The sequence below is a fragment of the Sycon ciliatum genome, chromosome 1 (genome assembly GCF_964019385.1).
Source record: "Sycon ciliatum chromosome 1, ocSycCili1.1, whole genome shotgun sequence".
Classification (NCBI taxonomy): Eukaryota; Metazoa; Porifera; class Calcarea; order Leucosolenida; family Sycettidae; genus Sycon; species Sycon ciliatum.
In genome coordinates this window covers 5426615-5450080 of record NC_088643.1, presented here as the reverse complement: position 1 = coordinate 5450080, position 23466 = coordinate 5426615, and the positions used below count along the sequence as shown (strand labels likewise).

Here is a 23466-nt window from a genome sequence, read left to right as displayed (position 1 = left end):
GGTCGGCTGTCGCCAGATGTCATTTCCTTCTTTTCTTTTTCCCTATTTACGAACTGGACTGGGCATCCAAATTGAAATAGTCACGGCCCATTTTTTGACTGGGTATTTCTTACCAATGTGAAATGTCGGGTAAGCAATTCTGACGTTTCTGTGTATACATGTATACACGTAGAATGTACATGTCAGTGCATGATGTGTCCAAATATTCTCATCTTTGCAGCGTGCGTGACTGGGTACCGGTATTTCTTACCAATACGAAGTGTCGGGTAAGCAATTTTAATTGGACTGTAAAATGGAGTACTGTAAAAGCAGAAATTTTCGGTGGCTGCGGTGCCGACAATTTTTACCGAAATTAAAACGCACCGAAAATTTCGGTACTGTATGTATGTACATGTATGTATAACTCATAATCACAAGGTGCTCGTAGAGGCATTAATCAGCGAGAGAATTGTGAATGATGTCTCTGAATCCAACTCTATCGTGTGCTGCATGAGAGAGAGCATGCAAGGGAAATACGTACATGTACTAGTATAAAGTAAGTAAATTATCGTATCCGTTCCCGAAGGGAACTCACGACGGCCGCTAACACCCGATAAACCCTAGCGGCAGATGCATCGCCTAACGGTGGGGGTGAGTGGGTAAGTCTCACAACCACTGGCACAAGTGCCTAAAGTGACCCCATTAGCTGCATCCATGTACCCCTTGTGCCTGGCCACAAGTAACAGTTCCCAGTTGACTGTGGGTAACAGCACGGCTGGAAAAACCGCTCCCAGGCAGGACTTGAACCAGGTACCTCTCGTATCTCAATCATGGTCTTTGACCAACCCACTGTGCCTGCCTGGCAGTGGCGGGTTTAGGGGGGGCGCGGGGGGCGCGCGCCCCCCCCCCCCCCCCTCAAAAATTTCGACCTAGGTTTCGAAAAATAATACAGGGCGCGCGCCGGGTCGAGCTAGACTAGGCTCGGGGCGCGCGCCGCGCGGCCTGAAACGATTGTCCAAAAGCGGTTGCACGGTGCTAGTACAGTACGAGTACTCTGTACAGTCTACACAGACTACAGAGCTAGAGACAGAGTAGAGTCTACGTACAGTGAGCATGCACGGCTACAGTACAGAAACACGGTGACCTGACTGTGTACTGTTGTACAGTGTGATCCCTGCTGGGACGCGCTCGACGCGTCTTCAACGGTAGAGGGGACGGTTTCAAATAGGACACCGGTTGCAAACCGGAACGGACTCAATATTCACTTTCTCTATTGGTATTTTGATTAGAAAACATATGTCACAGTGAGACTACTATGTGTTATACTCCGAGCCAAAATTTCATGGCTCTGCGATGACCAGAAGCGCCATATCAAGCAGGTGAGTTTTTGACGTGTTGCTTCGCACTGCGACTTGAGTTTTACGACTTTCGAAAAATCAACTTCTTGTCGCAGGTAAACAGCGGCTCGCCTCTCGCCAATAAAGCACCGCATACCAATCAAAACTAATGGAAGCACACACAAGGCTTATTGTTACTCTGTACTGGCCGTCGTGGAGCGATAGCAATTACCTAATTTCAGACCCAGAGTGAATTTGACGTGCACTCTAAAACGTGTCCGGTTTGGAGCCACCTCTGATTTGAACTTTTTTGAAGCGAAAAATTGGGCAACTTGGAGGCAATGGGTCAACACAAAGGAGTGGCTCAGTTCGATTGACTCTGGCCCCAGAGCAAACTTCAACATGCCAGTTTCCTTCCACAAACATATTTCGAGTGAAAAATCAACGCTGATGATCGGTTTGGGTCTATACAAATTTGGCTGTCAAAACGTCCCGGTATCGAGCCGTCTCCTCTACAAACATCGAAGAAAAGTCTTCGATCGAGTCAACCAAAACACGATTCGAATGCCGAGGGCTCAGGCGATCATCCTCGTTCGAATCGTGTTTTGGTTGACTCGAAGGCTTTTCTTCGATGTCTCAGGGACATCCCAAAAGGCCAAGCTCTAGCCAGCAGAGCCTGGATTTTTTGTAAAGCGTTCCTGTGGCGGCGCAACTCCTGCTGCCGCTCCAACAGGAAACAGTGGGAGTGATGAAGTCGCTGTTATTCCAGACAATCCAGTTGAACTTTCGGAGCGGACTGACAGTAAAACTCCGCCAGACGTGGAAGAACCTGTTGTCAGCGAGCAGCCAGAACATAAAGAACAGCGCACAGTGACAAGTACCGCTGCCTATGTAAAGGATGCTTTGAGAGCGGTGAGAAATTGTTGGACTCGCATATTAAAACAGAAGAAAAAAGCAGTTGATTCGCTCACATAACGGCAAATTTGAAGTTTACAATGTACATTTGTTGCTGCGTGTACAGAAATACTGCTCGTGAGTCGTGGTGTGTGAGATTTACGGCTTGTTGTTGTTGTTTATTTTTACTTCACCAAATGAACAGACAGAGATGCCTTCTCACCTGCCCCGGCATAGGACAGGTTCTCACAGAATGATGAAGGGATGATATGCAAGGGAAAACAAGAAAATTAATGATATTAAATAATAATAATAACTAATAAGACAGAAAGGACCAAAAGAAGAAAGGGAAAAATTTATATCAAGAACAATTTCATGGAGTCAGAAATAGAAAGACAATAATTTCATGGAGTCAAAGAATAGAAAGACAATCTCATCGAGTCAGGAACACGTGGTTGATTTTATAGACATGCATGCACAAATGATTGATAGATGAGAAGGTTGGAATTTATGGCAGATAATAAAAGTTTAACGAGGACAAAGTAAGTATATCAATGGCAGAAAGAGCTTTTCGGAGGGGACCAGGGACACGTATCACTCTAAAATCAGAGGGGAGAGCGTTCCAGAGAATGCTTCCCCAAAACATCATGCTCGATCGTACCGCAGGCCCACCGTGGGGACTTGAAGCAAGTTCGACACTTGTCCCCGTGTGGTGCGCTGATCCTCCGGAACAATCTCTGGGGCCGTTCGGGTGAATAACTGTTGAAGAAGGGGCTACAGGAGGAGCTTCTTGACATTGATTTTCAAAATGGCTGACCTGGGACAGTAGCATGATGTCATCTACCCCCACCCCATCCCGCCTTGATCCCGGCCGCAACCCCCAAATCCTGGACACGCCACTGCCTGGTACTAGTAAGTAGTATACGTACATGTACCTGGAAAACGGGTTTTACCGAAAATTTCCCTCCACCGAACCGCCGATTTTGGAGAATACCGAAAATATTACAGCACCGAAAATTTCTGCTTTTACAGTACAGTAGACCTACAGTACATGCACATCATGTACATGATTGTACTAGTACCGGTATATGAACGAATAGGATTTCCGGTATTCAGAAGAAACTTTCTCACCCGGCTTCGTGCACTCAACTATGGTTTTCTCCTCTTCCCATTTTTACTCTCAGGCAGCAGATAGTTGGCATTTTCCACACGTTTCCTGATCGTGTGTGTTGGTGGCTCTGTTGGTTGTGCTCCCGACGAACAGCCATACATGCGGACCGGTCACCATGCTGGGACCATTGCTCATTAGGACTTAGCCTTAGGTCGTTAGGAGCCAGCACAAATCGTCGACGGTATCCATGGTATCCAGGCACCCGTCTTTTATCTGTACAGGATCTAGGACCACAAGCTCGCATGCGCATGCGCAGCGCCATCCATCCAGCTACAGACCTGAGCTAGCGCCTTGCCCCCGCTGTCACCATGGTCACCAATGGTCACGTCGGTCAAGGCTGGTACTGTAGATCCGCTGGATTAGGAATTTATGGTAATACTAATAGGCTGACGCGCTTGTGACTCTGTCTCCTTCCCAGTCGATTGAAATCCGTGAAAGATTGGTGCGCGAAGAACTTTGTGAGTGAGACTGATAAGCAACTTTCCTGGGGGCATAACCTCTTAGTGTCGTTCTTGCAGGGCAGAGATTCGACAACTGGCAACATCGTCATACCGTCTCTGTGTTGTGATTTCCGACTGCACCAATTGTGCACAGGGCCATCAATGCTGCAGCGTGGTTGCGACACAGCTCGACTCAGCGTGGTCGTAGAGGAGCTGCAAGCACAGCTCCAAGCAGAAACGAGGCTATTTCGAGAAAAGGACGCCACTTCAACCACTTGATGTACTTGGTGGATTCCACTGGCCGACTACGAATAGCCACAAACGAAGTTTGCTGTAGGCAATGCGGGCGGACACACCTGACCCCAACGAGGGTCCGTGTACACAGCCATTCACTGCTTGTTCGGACAATCATGTGAGATGGAACACACGCTTCAGTAACGTGAGTTCGGCAGAGTTGAGCAGCCGCTGGTTCACCCCGAATTTCTAGGTTGAAACTGGATGACCTGACTTCAAAGTTCCTAGTAGGCAGTGTTGTTGGTTTTCTTCCGCCAACTGGGTTTCGAAAGTAAGCTGCAACCTCTGTCATACGTCGTGTCCTGACGAAGCGTTCGTCAAGCACAGGAACCGGGAGTTAGACAAACAGTGGCCGGAAAGTGTTCTCTGTGTGAGTGACCCGGCGGTGAGGCCGGTGATCGGACAGGCACCATGCGGCGAATCACATTAGCGTCACGCCTAGGTGCTCTGGTGGCTGTGTTCGTTTTGGCTTTGAGCACAGCACCCCATCTGTCTTCCGCTGTGGATTTCGACGGTAAGCAAGCCGACATGCCCAGCTAGCTAGCCTACACCCACCCGTGTATACAGGAATACAGGAATGCAGGAAACACCTGTTCGTGCTGATATCTATAAAAAATAATGTGTAATACAGTGTTCATGCACGTTGGTAGATATACGTAATACTAATACTAGTAGTCACGAAAGAATTCCGTGCAATTGTCTGGTGTTTGTGCGTGAGTGCTGAAGCATGAACAGTCTGGCAGCTAAGCTTGCGTATACATCTACACTGAATCTTGCATTTAGCCTGGTTAAGCTGCAGAGACAGACTGCAAGACAAGACAGTCTGTGTTCCTGGATATCTTCCAGGTCAGGTTTGAAGAATTGTAAGAGGGCCCACGCCCGTGGCTCTAGAGTTGCAAGGACATAGAAAAGCATGCATGGGCCTGTTGTGATTGCCTGGCAGCAGTGAGTAAATGCTGAAAGAGGCACATATCTATCTATTGTAACATGGAAAAATGTTGGCACAAGTTATGCGATCGAGTCCACCAACTAAACCAGATTTTGAACATGTTACAATTTTTCCTTGGCTCACCATCTGAGTTCTTACATCTATCTATGCTGGTGAAATGCGAAGCAAAGCAGATAACTGTCTCGCACGACATGAAGTACAAGATTGCCTGATATGTAGCTAGACACGTCTCTGAAACATGGAAAATCTGTGAGGAGAAAAAATGTGACCGAACCAGCTGTTGTCTTTTCTCGTTGCAATATTATATAATCACAATCATGCATGCTCCGATACCTGTTTCTCAACTCATAATGAAGGGTGTGTCCCATCCAAGCGACGATGGTACAATGCCCTTAGAAAAACCAGTAGCAATTTCTGTAGCAAGTGCCTGTCAGTTTCTCGGTGGAAGCGCGTGTTTATTGCTCCTGTTGACGGTTGTAACTTCGACGTGCGTGTGTATTGTACAATAATTCCAACCTATGGCCATAACTCGCAAGTACAGCAAGATCATGATTGCGCCATTACAAGCAGTCCTTGTGTACTGCTAGCTATGCAGGGAAACATCACTGAGAATGAACCTTGTGACTGTGTCGGAACTTGACTCAATGACGTATGTACATTGTGTTACGCCAGTAGTTGCCGCGAAGACGAGCCATGTCACGGGCTATACCAGTCAGTGTGTACCGCTCTTTAATAGAGATGTGTCAATTGCCTGCTTCTCGTGTTACTTTACGTGTTTAGCAGTGAGTTTGCGTGTGTACATATTTGTTTGGACTGTGTCTGGCACTAGTGTTGCTTTTCTGGGTATCACCCGAAACTCAGATGCAAGTGCTTTTATATGCTTTTCCTTGCTGGAGGGTGAATCTGGGATCGGCAATCAAGCAGTGATTGCCCCGGAATTGTGAGCAAAACTCCTGTGAACAGGTCACAGCCTACATGCATAGATCAGGGAGCATTACTATGTTACAGTCCCTGATCTAGATCACCACAGCAGACATGTACTACAGTGGTCCCTATATTTTATTTATTTTATTTTATTTTATTTCACCGTCCAATGGCAGAAGCCAATGCAAAGGAGGGGGCGTTAGCCATATAATTCGGCACCATTTGTGCCACAGGAATTGTGCTGGATTAGGGGGAGGGGGCTGGATTAACAAATCTGACATACTGCTCCAAGGTGCATGCTGAGGACATTTTGGCTACTGAAAATTGTGCTGGCTTATAGAGGGTGCTGGTTTATAAAGTGCTGGATTAAAGAGGTACGACTGTAGTACGTATCATGTATAGCACTGAGTTATAGCGCACACCTCATATCCCACCTTGCCAACTTTACTGATAAGCAAATTCCTGCCTGAGCACATGGGAAACCCGTTAAACTGCTGACTTGGAAAGCCAGTGGGAGATTAGAAAATGTGAACTTATAATTACTATGAATATGTGGAGCAACCGAAATGCATGTCGCTGTTGCCAATATTTAGCTACCACAGCATCCCGCAACAGTGTGTGTGTGCGAGCGTGTGTGTGTGTGTGTGTGTGTGTGTGTGCGAGCGTGTGTGTGTGTGTGTGTGTGTGTGTGTTTGTGTGTGTGTGTGTGTGTGTGTGTGTGTGTGTGTGTGTGTGTGTGCATGCGCGTGTGTACGTGCGTGTGTGTGTGTGTGCGTGTGTGTGTGTGTGTGTGTGTGCATGTGTGTGTCCTTCCATGCATGTGCACACGTCTTCACTTGCGTGCATTGGTGTGGTGTGTATTTCTGCACAATATGTTATGTTCTGAAGGCTGCGGTGGACCTGACGATCCAACATGCTTGCGCGACCTGGCAGTGGACAATATCCGCATACCCTCACCTCGATTCTCGGTGCAGATCGACGAGAACATCTTCAATGGTGAGTCTAGCATGTTGCATTAGTTAAGAGAACTATCCAACGGTGTAGCTGCAGTGTTTCGTTCTCTTAAAGGAGAACAAGTCTCCATGGATACAGTAAAGCCTGTCAAGGCGACCACTTGCATATTCATAAGGCGATCCCTGTCCTAGAAGACCACTGGAGCTAGGACCAAGGGATGCTATTTGCAGTCGAATGACCCTGGATAAGGAGACCACCTGGTACACGTTCTGAAGGTCCCTTGCTGAGTGGTCGGTTGTCTAGGCAGGCTTCATTGTACAGTGTAGTTCCGGGATTATAGGGGAATTCCCCTATCGGAAGTGAGCCAGCGTCAGGAGATATGACTGCAGTGACATCATCTTCCTGATTGGAAAAATAATAATGCCACAAGTTTACATATAGGCCATATTCATAGGGGAGTATGGCCAAAACTCACCCAACTTCCAGGGATTGAAAGGCAATATTGAAATTCAAACGACCGTGTCCGGTTCCATTCCCCGAGTAGTGAATTTATTCAAATGAGAATACCATGTGAACAAGCAATGCATCACTGCCACAGCTCTCCAGACGTAAACAAGTTGACGTCGCAGAAGCCTGCAAGTTGTGAAGGTTTGGCATCGAACAGCATTGTCATTACATGCAAAAGTGTCTTCTCTACAGCAATGAATATCCACAATGTAAACGAGTGTTGTGTTGGGCGGAGAGGGTTACATCCTAATCATACAGGCGTGGACACCACAGCTACCACCATGGTGTGCCGGGCCTGCAAGCCACACAGGAGTTCATTGTGGGACAAGACAAGGACCGATTTTATTTACATGCAGCATGCGCATACACTAAGTTACTGTACTAAGTATGATACAGATGAAAGTGAGAGAGACAGTATGGAGAGAGACAGTATGGAGAGAGACAGTATGGAGAGAGACAGTATGGAGAGAGACAGTATGGAGAGAGACAGTATGGAGAGAGACAGTATGGAGAGAGACAATGCGACAACAAACAATATACACTACACGATAGCTATGCATGCTTTCTTGGACTCCTTGAAGCCTGCGTTAAAGCACAGATATCTGGATTGATCGTGCACCCTCTTACACAGAATCGCTGGAGCTTGACGTCGTAGTGGAGAGCACAGACCCTGCGCAGCACCAGCGGTGTCTGCCATTCGGAAATCCTGCAATCCGGGGCTCTGTTGGTCCGGTATGTCATTATCAATGTTCTCTGCACTGCTTCTATTTGTAGGTTATTGCTAGCTGGCAAGGGATGCTAAATTTTGATATTTTGCAGCTCGATGACTTTGTGCCCAACCACATCTATGCTTGTATATGTATATGTACATATGTGCCTTCATGGAATCAGAGTTCGCATGTTATCATTGTTGAATTTCATATTTTACGGTTCTAATTTCCAGTGCATTGTACTCTCAATGTACACCGAACTAATCGGAAAAGCAAACTTGCACCTACCTATACATGTGTGTGTAATAACCGAAGCACACAACACGAATCAGACCTATGCAAGACATATGCATGCGTGTGTGTGTGTGTGTGTGTGTGTGTGTGTGTGTGTGTGTGTGTGTGTTTGCGCGTGCGCGCACATACGGTTATGTTCCATTCTTAGAACGTGACGGAGATCGGCATTCCTAGCGATGTTGTAGCCAACATCACTTTCTTCCTGAACTGTAACTACACGGTGACGGTAAGGTTGCAAAATTCACACGCGAGCAATTCCAGACAGTCGCCACGGTGGTTTCCCGGGTTACGGTGTGCATGACTAGAAGATGGTGGTTGAGTCCATGCTAACTGCTATAGGATGTGGGTGTTGTGGCATGTTGCAAGAGTACGGCTTCATGGAATGACTAACATAGACTGAAGATCACGCACTTAGCCGCAGAGGCCTAGCCAAAGCCGGCTCAGCCGGCAGAATGCCGGCTGGGAGGGCGACCTGCCGGCTGAGACAGCTCCAAGGGTTATTTTGGCCGGCTGGCAAACAATTGAGATTCAGAGAAATTTTCAATTTCTACAAGTACAAGTATTTGTAGCATGCTGTGTTCGGGGATCATTTTTCTTTCAATCATGTCACCAAGCCACTATCCTCCGCCAAGGTAAGAGTCGACCACTGTCAGATGTCGAAAATAGGTCCAGTTTCTGCCACTACAATGTCCGAATAATCGTGGAAACAGAACGACCGGCACGGCAGCAGCGAAAACTACTTCCACTGTACTGGCACTGCACTACAGTGCACTGTACTTGCGTAGATCCGTAAGTGCACTGCACTAGCACTTGAGTCAGTAGATCTACGTAGCAGAGGCTACTCACTGTAACTCAGGCTCAGTGCTAGCTCTTCACTCACCCTGAAATGCACTTGAGTATGCACTTGAGTACATGTACGTCGTTGGTGCGCAGAGTGCCAGTAAAAACTAAAATGTAACAGGTGCTAGGTCGGGTCATGGTTCGCTGCTTCCGGTGGGTACACGGCTGCGACACTGACAAGTGACAGCTACAGACTCTGGACTGTCATTAGAGAGGTTGCGCACAACGAAAATTCGTTAGATTTCGACCGTCCGGGTTCGAGTAACGAAAGTTGCTCCGAAGATCCGTCCAAACGTGACCGAAACAGAGCAGATCTACGAAAATATTTTTCGTCACCTGGAGTACTAAAATATTGATATTTTACAACTCCTTGTCTTGACTCTTCGTACCCGCGCGGCCGCCGCGTCGACCCACTACGAAAAGGTTCACGCGTTGTGCGCAACCTCACGGTTGACGAATATTCGTTAGCTTTTTTCGTTAAAAATATTCGTTACGGCGCTACGAATTTTCGTTGTGCGCAACCTCTCTATTATCTTGGGCCATTCGTGGCTAGGCTGGGTCTTGTGCATGCTGCATTTCGGAACACATGACCATCGACATTGTACACTACTCCAGTTGTTGTGGCGGACCACTCAGGCACTGCGTTGCTTTAGTTGTAGCACTTCAAGTAGTTCCTCCACGTTGCTTTAGTGAACACAATCATGATCCATGCTGATGTAGCTGTTTCAATAGTGTTTGTTTCCTTTTTCATTGGCTACTCATGCTGCCCTCTGTTGCCCCGGCATGCGTTCAACCAGATACAACAGCAACTCGTAACAGTATGAGACCAAGAACTTTCTCCTCTGAGATAAAACTGCAAGAACCAAAACTGTAAACTGCTTCCTACAGTTCAAAACTAACAACTAAAAATCTTCAAAGGCATGGAAGTATACATTCTAGAATGACCAAAGCGAGAGCGCAACCGCAGCCTGCGAGTATCCACAGGACTGTGCACAAATGCAAAGACGAGTGAATATATTACGACTAGATAGCATGGAGACAGCACATGCATCAAACGATACGCTACTTGAATCTCAGACAATGCAAAGGTTGAGACTGGCCTGCGGTAGCAATAGTCAATACATCAGGCGCCAGCAGCATGCACTAGAATAAAAGAAATGAAACCTGAGTACAATGAAAGGTCATGCAAGATTCACCACAAGCTGGGAATATTCCAGAACATATCCCCCTTCACTCACGAGCACAGGGTCAGCAAACAAACTGTGACGAGTGAGTACTACTACGGTACTGTATGATGAAAGAAAAACTTCATAGGTTGAGAGAGAGAGAGAGAGAGAGAGAGAGTACTGTCACAGGGCTGCCTGTAGCACTTCAGATACACAAGGCACAAACTACTCGGTGTCCAGAATAGGTACTAGATGGTGGATAGACCGTCGGTAGATCTTGTCGCCGATCTTAATATCCACTACTCGGACGAGCTTGTCTGCACCAGGATGCACTGCTGTGACTCTACCCATGGGCCATGTTCCACGGGGAGTGTTTGATGTAAGACACAGCATGATGTCACCTACGGCTACATTGCGACCTTGACGTTGCCACTTACGACGGACATTCAACAAGGGAACATACTCATCTCGCCACCTGTTCCACACGTCTGCTACAAGCCGCTGAACATACAACCAACGTTTGCGTGGGTCTCTGCTGGGGTGCTCGTCTGCTTTCACTTCCAGAGCCATTGGTGGGTCGAGTCGTCCGACGAGGAAATGTGCTGGTGTTAGAGGCTGCAAATCAGCTGCATCGGCACTTACAACTGTCAGCGGGCGCGAGTTCATCATGCCCTCAACCTGGCACATGGCAGTCACTAACTCTTCATCTGTGACGTCCGCTTTCCCAAGTACTGCTGTGAGTCCGCGCTTAGCCGTCTTGATGAGGGATTCGAATACGCCGCCGAAATGTGGTGCTCTAGGTGGGTTGAAGCGCCATCGCACGCCATCACTGACCAGTCGCTTCTCGATCTTCTCCTTGTCCATGGCCCGGACGGCCTCACGGAGTTCTTGCTCCGCGGCAGTGAAGTTGGTCCCGTTGTCGCTGACCATTTCAAGCGGGACACCACGGCGCTTTGTGAATCTCTCAAATGCTAACAGGAATGACTCAGTGGAGAGGCCATAGGATACCTCTAGGTGACAGGCACGAGTCTCAAGGCATGTGAACAGGCACAGGTACCGCTTAGCCTGCGTCTTACCTCGGCCCTGCTTGGTCAGGAAGGGACCCGCGTAATCAACTCCTGTACGGCTGAACGGTTTCAACGAGCCTGCAACTCGGAAGTCTGGAATCTGGCCCATCATCTGGGACGCTGGCTCCGCACGGTTCTTACGGCAAGTGACGCAGTTGCTTCGAACGGCCTTGACTGTTGATGTTCCGTGAACAATCCAGTAGCGTTGTCGCAGATTGGCCAGAAGATGCTGTGGCCCAACTGCATGGAAGCACCGATGATCTTCCTGTTCGATTATCAGCTGGGTTACTCGGTGCTTTGCTGGTAGGATGACTGGGTGGCGTACGCCACTTGGCATGTTCTTTGTAGCTTGCAATCGACCTCCTACCGTCATCAGGGGTGACTCTGTTGCACTATCGAACTGGGGACAGAGAGGTGCCAGAGGGTCCGATTTCAACATCGGTTGCCTAGACTGTAGACGATGGTATGCTGTACCATGGCAATCCTTCTGGGCAGTTGCAATCCAGTGCCGCTCTGCTACTGATACTTCGTCAGTGCTGAGAACTGGAACACTGATGGAGCGGGTGCCGCCAAGCTGTACTGGCACTCTCACTGGCGTGCTGGACTGGCTGTCCGATGCGGCATCCCCCTTCGTGGACTTGCTGTCACTGACTGCCTGCCGACAGTTTGCCACAAATCGCTTGCACCATGCTGTCACGCGTACCAGTCGCGACCATGTGCTAAAGCGACCCAGGATCTCGGAGGGTGGAGGGACGACTGCAACTAGCGCCGTCTTGAGCTGACCAGGCAGCGAGGATGTGCTGACTTCCTTCATCTGAGGCCACTCATCTGGCTGCTGGCGAAGAAACTGTGGACCGGACCACCACACTGCGTCACGGCACAGTAATGCAGCAGACAAACCACGAGTACCTTTGTCTGCAGGGTTGTTCTTTCCGGGAACATGTCGCCACTGGTGTGCTCTCGTTGAGGTCTGGAGCTCAGAGATTCGGTTGCCAATGTCCACTTTGTAGCGCCGGCTGTGGCTTTGGACCCAGCCCAAGACGTTCATCGAGTCCGTCCAAAATGTGTGAGCTGACACTGGGATACCGATGGATTCAGCGACGAGATGACTAACGCGAACGCCAAGCACAGCTGCTCTCAGTTCAAGCTGCGGGATCGTCTGTCGCCTCACTGGTGCCGGCTTCGCTTTCGACATCGCTAGCGTTATTCGGGTGGTACCGTCTGGGTAGCTGGCTCTGACATACACAGCGGCTGCTATCGCCCGATCTGAGGCGTCGGAGAAGCAGTGCACGGAAAGACTGGCGTCTTCGGATGGCTGTTGTGGATCCTTGAAACAGCGGCTGATCTCCAGGTTACTCAGGTCTGGGAGGCCTTGGAACCAACCCTGCCACTTGACGACTTGTTCCTTTGGCAGCAGGTCGTCCCATCCCTGTCCCAGCAACCAGGCATCCTGCAGGAGTACCTTAGCCGTGATGACGTATGGCGAGATCAGGCCACGCGGATCGAATATGGAGGCCAGGCCGCGCAACACAGAGCGTCGGGTGAATGTCGTGATGTCCTTCATTTGATGCTGGAAGGTGAAGGCATCCTTCTCGGCGTTCCAACTGACGCCGAGAGTCTTGACAGTTGGGAGGCTGGTGTCACTGTCCACATCTCGGACGACATCAGGTGACCTATCTTCCTCTGGTATGGTGTTCATCACTTCAGCTTTGTTCGACAGCCATTTTCGCATGTGAAAACCGCCCTTGGCAAGTAGCTGCTGCGTTTGCTCTCTGGCCTGGATGGCACGCTGTGTGGATGGTAGTGATGACAGCATGTCGTCAACGTAGAGGTCTTTGCTTAGGCACTGCACGACGTCAGAGTCGTACTCATCACCGTGGTGCTTGATGACCTCTTTCACCGCTCGTCCTGCCAGATACGGTGACGCCTTAGCGCCGAAGAGCACACGGGTGAACTGATACACCTGCACTTGGCCATTGTCATCATACCACAGAAAGCGATGATAGCGCTGGTCACGTTCCGCCAGTTTGACTTGGAGGAACATCTCCGACACATCACCAACAAGCGCAACTGGTTCCAGTGAGAATCGGATCAACACACTGGTCATGTCGTTTTGAAGTGCAGGACCTGTAAACATCTCATCGTTGATGGAGTGTCCATCCCAGCGGGCTGCACCGTCAAATACTATTCTCACTTTTGACGTGGATTTATCTGAGCGTACTACCGGGAAATGGGGTAGGTACCACTGGTCGTTGCCGTCTTTGGCTATCTCATCCGGGTCCACGCGTCTCACGTAACCCTTGGCAATGTGTTTCTGCATAACGTCAGAGTACTGCTGCTTCACGGCTGGCCGTGACTGTAGCGAGCGTTGTAGACTGCGGAGCCGCTGCTCAGCCTGAGCTCTGTTGGACCTGACACGTGGCTTACCGCTGTCATTGACCCATGGGATTCGGACAGTTACCCGGTTGCCGTTGCAGCTGATTGATTGGCTCGTGAGCTCCTCGGCTCTTCTGTCATCGGGTGAAGGCGTCTCCTCTAGTGGGTTATCTGTGCCCGCCGACTCATCTCGCCAGAACTTCTCTACTAGCTCGGTCAGCCCATCAGTTAGCACTGTGTCAGTAGCTGGTGTAGTAGCTGTGATTGCACGAGTGGTGTCGACTCCTGTACCAATGCACACCCACCCGAGAGGAGTTCGTCGAGCAATGGGCGCTCTTGCTGTTTCTGCTCGCCGTTCTTCTAGAGTAGCATGAAGCTCGATGGCATTCAGGCCGATAAGCGCGTCGATCTGACTGCCCTTGATGGATGGGAAGTCAATATCACTGAGATGCGGCCAGCTGCTCTTGTGCTGATTCCAGTTCACTGCCGGTAATGGCACGGTGACGGTGGGCAGAACCCAAGCTTCAAGCTTGTTCATGGTCTTGTCGCCCAGAGCCGCCACTTGGATCTGTACATGCTCACGTCTTGCTGCGGTCTGCTTGCCGCCTACTCCGGAAGTGACGAGCTGCCGCTTGGGTCCACGCACATTGAGGGCTGTTGCCACGGACTGCTGGACATAACTCGTGGACGATGCTGGGTCCAGGAGTGCATTACCTTGGAGGCTCACACCATTGTGTCGGAATACAACAGGCACAACCATGAATGACTCGCCACTGTCAATCTCTGGCTGATGACTTGCGCAATGTGTTGTAGCAATCTTGGCAGGACCGCCACTGCTGGCCGAAGCTGCGTTGGCCTTGATTGCGGCATTTGATGGGTCTGCAGCGGAATCCGAGCGTCGGATGTTGTAGTGTAGCATGGCATGATGCGTGCGGCTGCACTTTGAACAGGGTTGCCTGGTACAAGTCTTTGCGCGATGATTGAGACCGAAGCATAGGGCGCAGACATCTGGCTTGGACTTGATGACTTTCCATCGGTCCCTGACCTCCATCTTAATGAAATCGGGGCAGCGGTGGAGCTGATGCGCCTTGCCACACGAGGGGCAGCTTCTGTCGGTACCTGCATCCTTGCTAGTTGCCACAAATGTTCGTTCAGACTTTGTAGCACTCTGCTTCGACCATGATCTTGCTGGTGCTGGTGCTGAGGCAGTGACTTCTGTCGACCGGAGTCGTTCATCGGCACGGCGTAGTGTGTTGACGCGTCTGAGGAGCCACTGTGTTAGCTGGTAAATATCACAGTCAGCATCGTCATACTTCTCCATGTACCTAAGCAACAGCGATTTCGGCAACTTCTGCGTAACCGATAGGTACAACTCACGGCCCGGTGTTACTGCACACATCTCCATATTCATGAGCATCGTCCGGAGTCTGAGGACAAACTTGGCAAAGTTGTCGTCTGACTCTTTTAGCTTCGGCCACTGCAAAATCTCCTTCTCTTGGCGCTCAACAGTGCGATTGTCGCCGCCATACCATGCATCTAGCTCCCTAAGGATGGTGTGGTAAGCTCCTGGACCGTCAAGCACGCCATCAACAAGGTCGCTGGCCGTGCCATGCATGAGACACTCACGCAGTTGTGCAAGTTTGTACGCTTCAGTCGTTAGTGGATCTTCGTCAACAACGCGGCGAAAGTTCTGCTTCCACCGGTCGTAGTCACTAGTCTTGCCAGAGAACTTTGGTAGCTCCAGTGGCTTCACGTGAAAGCTGAAACTAGCAGGGTGTAGTGTCTGCAGTTGAGGTGGATAGGGCATGAAGGACTCTGCTTGCGGGTTTAGCACCTGCTTGGAGTGTTCTTGCACTGCCACTGGTGTTGGTTGCTGCTGTTTGGCCACTGCTGTATGCTTCTGTGGTGTATGCCATGGTGGTGTTGCATTCAGCATTGATACTGCCTTCTTGTTACTGCCAGGCAGTCTTGATTGTACTGCTGCACTGCGCATTGCTGCCTGTACAGGCACTGCATTACTAGCTGCCTGTATGGACACTGTAGTACGTCCTACAGCCACAGGCGCACCACTGGCCATTGACTTCTTGGCTGGCACTACTGACAGCACTGTACTGGTCACAGACTTTTGAGCGGGCGCGCGCATGAATGCTTGCGCCACTGGCCCCAGGGCAGGCACGCCAAACGCATTGACACTACATGTACTTGACTGAGCTGGGTTGTCTTCCGCCACACCTAATACAGCCTCAGGTTGTGTGGGCGCATTCACAGTACGAAACGTACCTTGCAAACTCATTGGCTTGCCGTGGTCGCGTTGTCCGTTCACTCCACCGACATCACTCATCGTTCTGAAGTGCTCACGCGGTGGTAATACGAATTTTCGACCAGGTCCGACCAACTTGTCGTGCTCAGCGAGACTCTTGGCAGTCAATATTGCCCTGCCACTGGATGCAGCGTTTCCAGTCTCTGATTTGCGAGACGACACTTTGCTCCCTGACCCGGATCGTAGTGCAGCTGCAGATTCAGCCTCGGCTCTTCGAACCTCCAGTTCCTTCTGCACCAAACTTGTCTCACGAGCCAACTTGCGTGTCTCGGCTTCCTCCTCCAGCTCAGCGATTTGCTTTGCAGCCTCAAGTTCTACACGAAGCATCTCTGCACGAAGTGACGCCTGCGACGCAGCAGTTCCTGAAACTTTCGAGGGCGCATGTCCTGCAGAGCTCACGCTGTCCGGAACGTCACTCCAGTTATCAAACCCGTATCTGCTCGGCGGTCTCCCTTTGGTAGACCGCGAGCTCCGTCTACACTCAACGCCTGGGACTTGCTCGTCGTCGCGCAGGACTTCTTGGATCTGGCTCTGAGATCCGGCTCGAATAGGACCACTATGGCTACTCATGCTGCCCTCTGTTGCCCCGGCATGCGTTCAACCAGATACAACAGCAACTCGTAACAGTATGAGACCAAGAACTTTCTCCTCTGAGATAAAACTGCAAGAACCAAAACTGTAAACTGCTTCCTACAGTTCAAAACTAACAACTAAAAATCTTCAAAGGCATGGAAGTATACATTCTAGAATGACCAAAGCGAGAGCGCAACCGCAGCCTGCGAGTATCCACAGGACTGTGCACAAATGCAAAGACGAGTGAATATATTACGACTAGATAGCATGGAGACAGCACATGCATCAAACGATACGCTACTTGAATCTCAGACAATGCAAAGGTTGAGACTGGCCTGCGGTAGCAATAGTCAATACATCAGGCGCCAGCAGCATGCACTAGAATAAAAGAAATGAAACCTGAGTACAATGAAAGGTCATGCAAGATTCACCACAAGCTGGGAATATTCCAGAACATTCATATTAATTATTTTTGTTAATTTACCTATAGTCACAATGCCATTGTCACAACTGCCTGATAAATGTCCATAATTGGACGAAGCGAAAGGAGATGCAAGCTGCAATGAAAGATTTGTAGTGGTGTGTGTGTGTGTGTCTGTGTGGATATGTGACTGATGGCGGGGGTCTGGGGGCGCAGCCCCCAGCACGATGCATTTTCACTAGAACGTTGGCCGGCTGGCATAAAATCCTGGCTAGACCTCTGAGCCGGAGTGTATTGCACTGACATCATGGTTGGTTTGTTGCTGGAGGCTATTGTTGTGTATGTAAGTTGTAATATTTATACTACACGGTTTGCTGTCATAGTATGCATTGCGCATGCTTGGATTTGATTTTTATCGAGTTGTTCACCTAACCTAGAACTTACTTGGACTTATCAGACTGTGTAAAAATCAAATCCAAGCATGCGCAATGCATACTATGACAGCAAACCGTGTAGTAGAAATATAACAACTTACATACACAACAATAACCACCAGCAAGACTGTGTTAATTTATGAGAGCATGTAAGAATGTAACTAGAGAATGTATGTTTGGGGACATAGCAGTTACGTGCGCAATGACCATGTCCCGTGATACCTGTATCGTGTGCTTCTCACTTCTTCAAATGGGCTTGTGCTCTGTGTTCTGTGTGCTGTGTTGGACAGATCACCTCGGCCGATGGTGCAAGAAAGATCTGGCATCACTTCACCGATGTACCTGGTGAGAACTGAGAGTCATAATGCCAGTACTTACTGTTCTTCAAAGTAGCCCGGTTCATGCAACATAGATCAGCTGCGACAGCTAGACAGGTTCTTCTTGGGTATAGTGTAAAAAAATCAGTTGGCTACGTTAGTCTTTGGTATTCTTTAAGGTAACAGCTAGCATGTGCATGGTGAAAGGAGGCGTGATTTAACACCACTGGGAGGAGAAAGAAAGAGAGAGAGAGAGAGAGAGAGAGAGAGAGAGAGAGAGAGAGAGAGAGAGAGAGAGAGAGAGAGAGAAAGGGAGGAGGGAGGGGGGGGGGGGTGCGCGAGAGAATACTAATCTGACCTAACTAACATCAGTTGGTGCTTTGTGACCTGTGTCACATGTCTAGAGGAGCTGACCGGAAGAGAGCTACTGCCGATCAGACAACTCACCCTCGCGGCAACAGAAGGCACTGGATTTCGACTGGAATGGAGAGATGCGGATCCTGTCTGGGCCGTCCACCATTTTGAAGTGGCATACTTCCGTCCAAGCTCCATACTGCCAGATGGTGTTGCATCAGTTACTCCTACTCGCGTGAGTACAGTCGATATTGTCCTTTTTGTTGTGTGTGTGTGTGTGTGTGTGTGTGTGTGTGTGTGTTTGTCTGTCTGGTTGCCGCATACTCCTGACGTCACGCTGTACCACCATACAAACTAAACAGGACAGCGAAGAGACAAACACTAGACCAAAGACCTGCACCAAAAGCCGTTGCACTGTAATCAGTCAAGCCATGCAGCTCATAATTTTATGAATTCATTTAACAGATAGGCATGGGCATATGTTATGCATGGGCGTATGGTTGTCCACATTGTGTTTGGCCATGCTGAATGCCTAGTTGACAATTCTTAGTTATGGCAGAGGCATGGGATATCGAACGAGGACAGGCACCAAGTAATAGATGATATGCCAAATAACGTGCAACTAGACTTGAGAGGGCATTGCAGAGTAGTTGCATACAACGTTCAAAGTTGTACGGTTACCTGTGACTTGCAATCTTGCAGAGCTCAGGGCCTACCATGTACACATTGTAGTATAATTTGTATGCAACTTGTGTGCGATGCCCTCTCAAGTCTAGTTGCGCGGTATTCGGCATATCATCTATTAGCACACCAACACACAAATGATGACCTTCCTTAGCATTATGGTCGGACAAGATTGTCCTGAACATCACCAGTATCAAGCAAGACCGCCGGTAGTGGTGTTCAATTGGTCCGGCTATGCCATAGTCCTTCATACTTTATGTATGATGCAGCGGGGCACATGCACTCCTCATCTTTTTTAAACATTCGTTGGTGGCAACTAAGTTGTTCCTGTGATGGCCTTGTCCAACCATGCTGGTTCCGGCGGGCCTGTCAATAGAGTGTAATACCCCAGACGGTGTGCAAAGACTTCATGTCAACCTCAGTCGCTGTTTGTTGCCAGAAATCCAACATGTTTCATGATGTTATGCACCATACTGTTTGTATACGTATGTTGCGCGGCATTGTTAACCTTGCAATTTGAATGCATCTGGAGCTGATTACATCACAAAAAATCATCAAAAGTGGCATGTGTTTTTGTTGGTTATCGCTCCTACATTTGTGCTGTTGCAGCGACTGCTGTTGAATGCAAGTGTCCATTCAATCTTCATCAATGCTGATACACGATACAGCTACACGTTCAGGGTATGTATAATTTCAGGACTTAGTCTTTATTGTGTTTGCAATTCAGGAAGGTGTGGACACACTGGCCAACATGCAGAAAACAAGTCGTAAATGATGCTCTACGCCGGGCCGAGTACAGTTTGTGCCAGTACAAGTGTGTGCGCGTGTGTGTGTGTGTGTGTGTGTGTGTGTGTGTGTGTGTGTGTGTGTGTGTGTGTGTGTGTGTGTGTGTGTGTGTGCGTGCGTGCGTGCTCGTGCAAGCACATGTGTGAACATGTGTGTGGTGTGTGTGGTGTGTGTGCGGTTGCATATATGTGTGTACGCGACAAGACACTTCCTTCGAGCGCCCTGATGGACAGCACAAATCCGAGTCTGCCCCTTTGGGGGCCACATAGCCGGACACTGCAATGGTACAAGGAAGGAAGGAAGGAAGGATATGTGTGTACATGCATATATTATTTGTATTCGTGTGTGCACGTGTACATATTTGTGTGTGTGCACGTGTACATATTTGTGCGTGTGCAAGTGGATATTTGTGTGCATATGTGTACACACATGCTCTATGCAGGTGTATTCGGTAGGAGCAGCACCTCTCAGCTTCGGAAAAGTCACTATTGGAACTCACAGCTATTTTGGTAAGAGCCTATAGTGCCTGTGTATTGGGCTGTGCCGATAAAAATATAGGCTGTGAGTTTGAGCCCTGGGCCATATAAGACAAATAAGCAAATCTCAGTGAAGATGACATGCCTGTGTGGGAGCTGTGTTGCTTGCGTGTGAGATGAATTGCATCTCACGAGCAAGCAACACATCTCGTTTAAACATAAGCTCGCCATTCGGACAGAAAGCGTGCAACTGAATGACGTTGCCACGTGAACGCTCACATTTCCGGGGTTTTTGAGAGAGAAAGAAAGAGAGAGAGAGAGAGAGAGAGAGAGAGAGAGAGACTCTGATATCAAAGTTACAGATTTTTCCACGGATCCTTTCTTTCTAACAGTGATCTCTGTTGTGACTGGTTGCTGTGCAGGGGATGCGCCGGTGATCGAGTCACTCCCATCGCCATTCCGGGACATTGAAGTGAGTGACCATGTGCCGACAACACACGGTGGGCTGATGACCGTGTCCTTGAGGTGGCATTATGGTGAGCACTTGACCTGAATGCTAGGATGCTTAGACCAACACAGTATGTTTAACCAGTCAACCAATCAGACGTGCTAGCATCATGAAACTATGGTCAACGGACCATGCCTGACATACTACTGTCGTGGACATGGAAATCCGGTCGCCGGAATGCATTTTAAGTCACTGTTGGCGACATAGCTACTTGTACCGAATTTATAAATACATCATTTAAAATTTCTCAAAGCTTGCCGTGTGTATGTCGCAGTTAGAGCACTTTGACGTTGATGCTTTGAGCTGGTTTAAAGATGCTTTTCGTTCATTGCACTTCATTTCGATTGGTTTGACTAGTAACTCTGAGTTCTTCTGACAAGACACAGCAAGGTGGAAACAGCTAGCTGTCCGGCGGAGAATGAGTAAATACATCACTTGGATGACTGGTTGCTTGCAGATCCCTCGTTTCCTGGCCTGGAGGACGGCGTGCCAGTCAGACTGGCCATGACAGTCGATGAGGGTACGGATGAAGATGAGACGACGCGCTGTGCTGGACTACCGGGTTTCAGGATATTGCAGTTATCCTCAGACGTAAGCTATGATCTACGGCTAGAAGTCAGATGTGCATCTTGTGTCGAACGGTCTTACGGCCAAAGTCTTACGGCAAACCCGACAATCAAATTTGTTTTGTAATAAGTTTTATTGCCAATGAGCTGCAAATCAGGTACACATAGTTTAAGCTTTGGCTTCTCTGTGCTGCGCAAGACGCTCCACTCCACTTTACCTTATACAATGATAGTGTGCAATGTAGCGGCCCGGGGATTGACAAATTGACTGCACTGCATGTCCTATCAGTATAAGGGTGTGTGCATTTCTAGCTTCTAGTCACTTGGTAGTAATAGTGCTGTCGTGGACATGGAAATCCGGTCGTATGTCTAGCGGACCCAGGGCGCTGGCCATGCAGCCGTGGGTAAGCAGTACGAGTACACACACATGCACGAAATTATGCACTGCAGCGCGCTGGTTGCATCGGTGCACTGTTCTGCACGTGCTGAGGGCACTGGCCCCGGTCAATCGACTGGATTTCCATGTCCACGACTGTACTTCATGATTGTACTGCCTACTTTGAAGTAGTACTGGACACAGGCCAGTTTCGAAACCAGAGCATGCATGAAGTCTGTCTTCTTGGTCTCAAGCATAGTTTCTATCCTGGCAACGCGATGCATTCGGTGCCTGTTTTTCTTCGCAGAGAACATCGCTGACACTTCCGCTGGATTTCCCTGGAGAATGGCAGGCTTCAGTTCACTACGGCTGCCATTATCGCTTTCAGGTAAGCGTACGGTACACCGCAGATCATTGCTCTGGGCAGTGTGTAAATTTGACTGCAAGGAAGCTATTAAAAGCATTGATAGTGCACAATAGTGAGAGTTCCCAGATTGCCTAGAGTGCTCAACACCACAAGGATGGAGCAATACAGCAAAGGCAGAAGAGAACAGAGACAACCGGCTAGGCCATTGTTGTAACGCTGTGTTTCATGGACATAGCAAAGCTAAAGCAATCCTCAGACAACTCTGCATTTGTAGCATTGATATTGCATCTCATCTGCTCCCCTCCTGTATGCTGAAGTAGAAATATATCCTGCTTTTGAACATTATTTTCCATGTGAATGCTTTCTTCGGTCTGTCCAGCTTGCAGCAGTTATCAACGGCACTCAACGCTCGTCGGAAATTGCAAGCTTCTCCACGCATGGTAAGCGCATTGGCAGGTGTGGCTGGCCATATCCCTCCGTATGTAGTGGGGTCTGATCTATTGTGAGTGCTACCTATGAAGTAGCATATTATTGTTAGCGCATGTCAGGGTTAATGTAAAAATTGCAAGTATTCCGGCATGGCTGGTCGCCGGTGTTAGAAAGGAAGATGCCGCCTTGCAAGGAGGTCAGCAGAGTGTAGAAATCTTAACAGGATACCCTACACTCATACCTCGTTTATCCGGGCTGTAAGGGACCGGGCACAGCCCGGAACTTTGAAATGCCCGTAACTCTGAAACACATACGTTTTTTCGGAGAAAGACCAGAGGTGTGGCATATGACGTCAATATTTTCATGAAAAGTGACAAAAGAGGTTATATTTTCACTAAAACTCACTCGAAGGGTGCCCGGTAGACCGACGTGTCCAAACCTTTGGTGTCCGAATAACTGAGGTGTAAGTGTACAATCAGGGTTATAACCAGAACAAAGGTAAAGGGAGGGGGGGGGGTCATCGTACCCACAATTTTGTGATTTAACCTCATTTTGTGCTGACAGTTTATGCTGTGCCACTACATGATGTGTGTGTACTTAGTAGAGGATATAACCCGAGTCAGAGGGTTATACCGGCTGAATATAAATCCCGACTGCGATAGCAGGAGGGATTTATATGAGGGTACGGTATAACCCGACTACGAGGGTCATATCCTACTTATGCCAGGTACCCCTACGCATTTCCAGAACAACGAACCTATTTGGAGATCTCCTACATCATGCAGTACATGAACATCTTCTGATGGTCATCAGTTGTCAATTGAAAGAATGGTCGAGCAAGGTCAGAAGGAGATTCCTCCGTGGATGTTTGGCATAAGATTTCCTTTCAGTTCCAGTGCATATTGTAGCATCTTCATGATCTTGTCTTGAGTCGTGAGCGGTGCGGAAGTCGA

General features: G+C 48.9%; 1 protein-coding gene across 1 annotated transcript in view; it reads left to right on the top strand.

Moving 5' to 3' along the window:
* The first annotated feature begins 4327 nt into the window (after positions 1-4327).
* LOC135811135 (uncharacterized) overlaps positions 4328-23466 on the top strand; it is a 30946-nt gene continuing 11807 nt past the window's right edge. Inside the window, exons 1-12 of the mRNA XM_065324383.1 lie at positions 4328-4629; positions 6877-6984; positions 8081-8181; positions 8602-8679; positions 17941-17995; positions 18372-18556; positions 19615-19686; positions 20234-20300; positions 20690-20803; positions 21233-21366; positions 22025-22105; positions 22464-22524. Coding sequence (XP_065180455.1) covers positions 4527-4629; positions 6877-6984; positions 8081-8181; positions 8602-8679; positions 17941-17995; positions 18372-18556; positions 19615-19686; positions 20234-20300; positions 20690-20803; positions 21233-21366; positions 22025-22105; positions 22464-22524 — 1159 coding nt within the window. The 5' untranslated portion in view covers positions 4328-4526. The remainder of the gene's footprint in view (positions 4630-6876; positions 6985-8080; positions 8182-8601; positions 8680-17940; positions 17996-18371; positions 18557-19614; positions 19687-20233; positions 20301-20689; positions 20804-21232; positions 21367-22024; positions 22106-22463; positions 22525-23466) is intronic.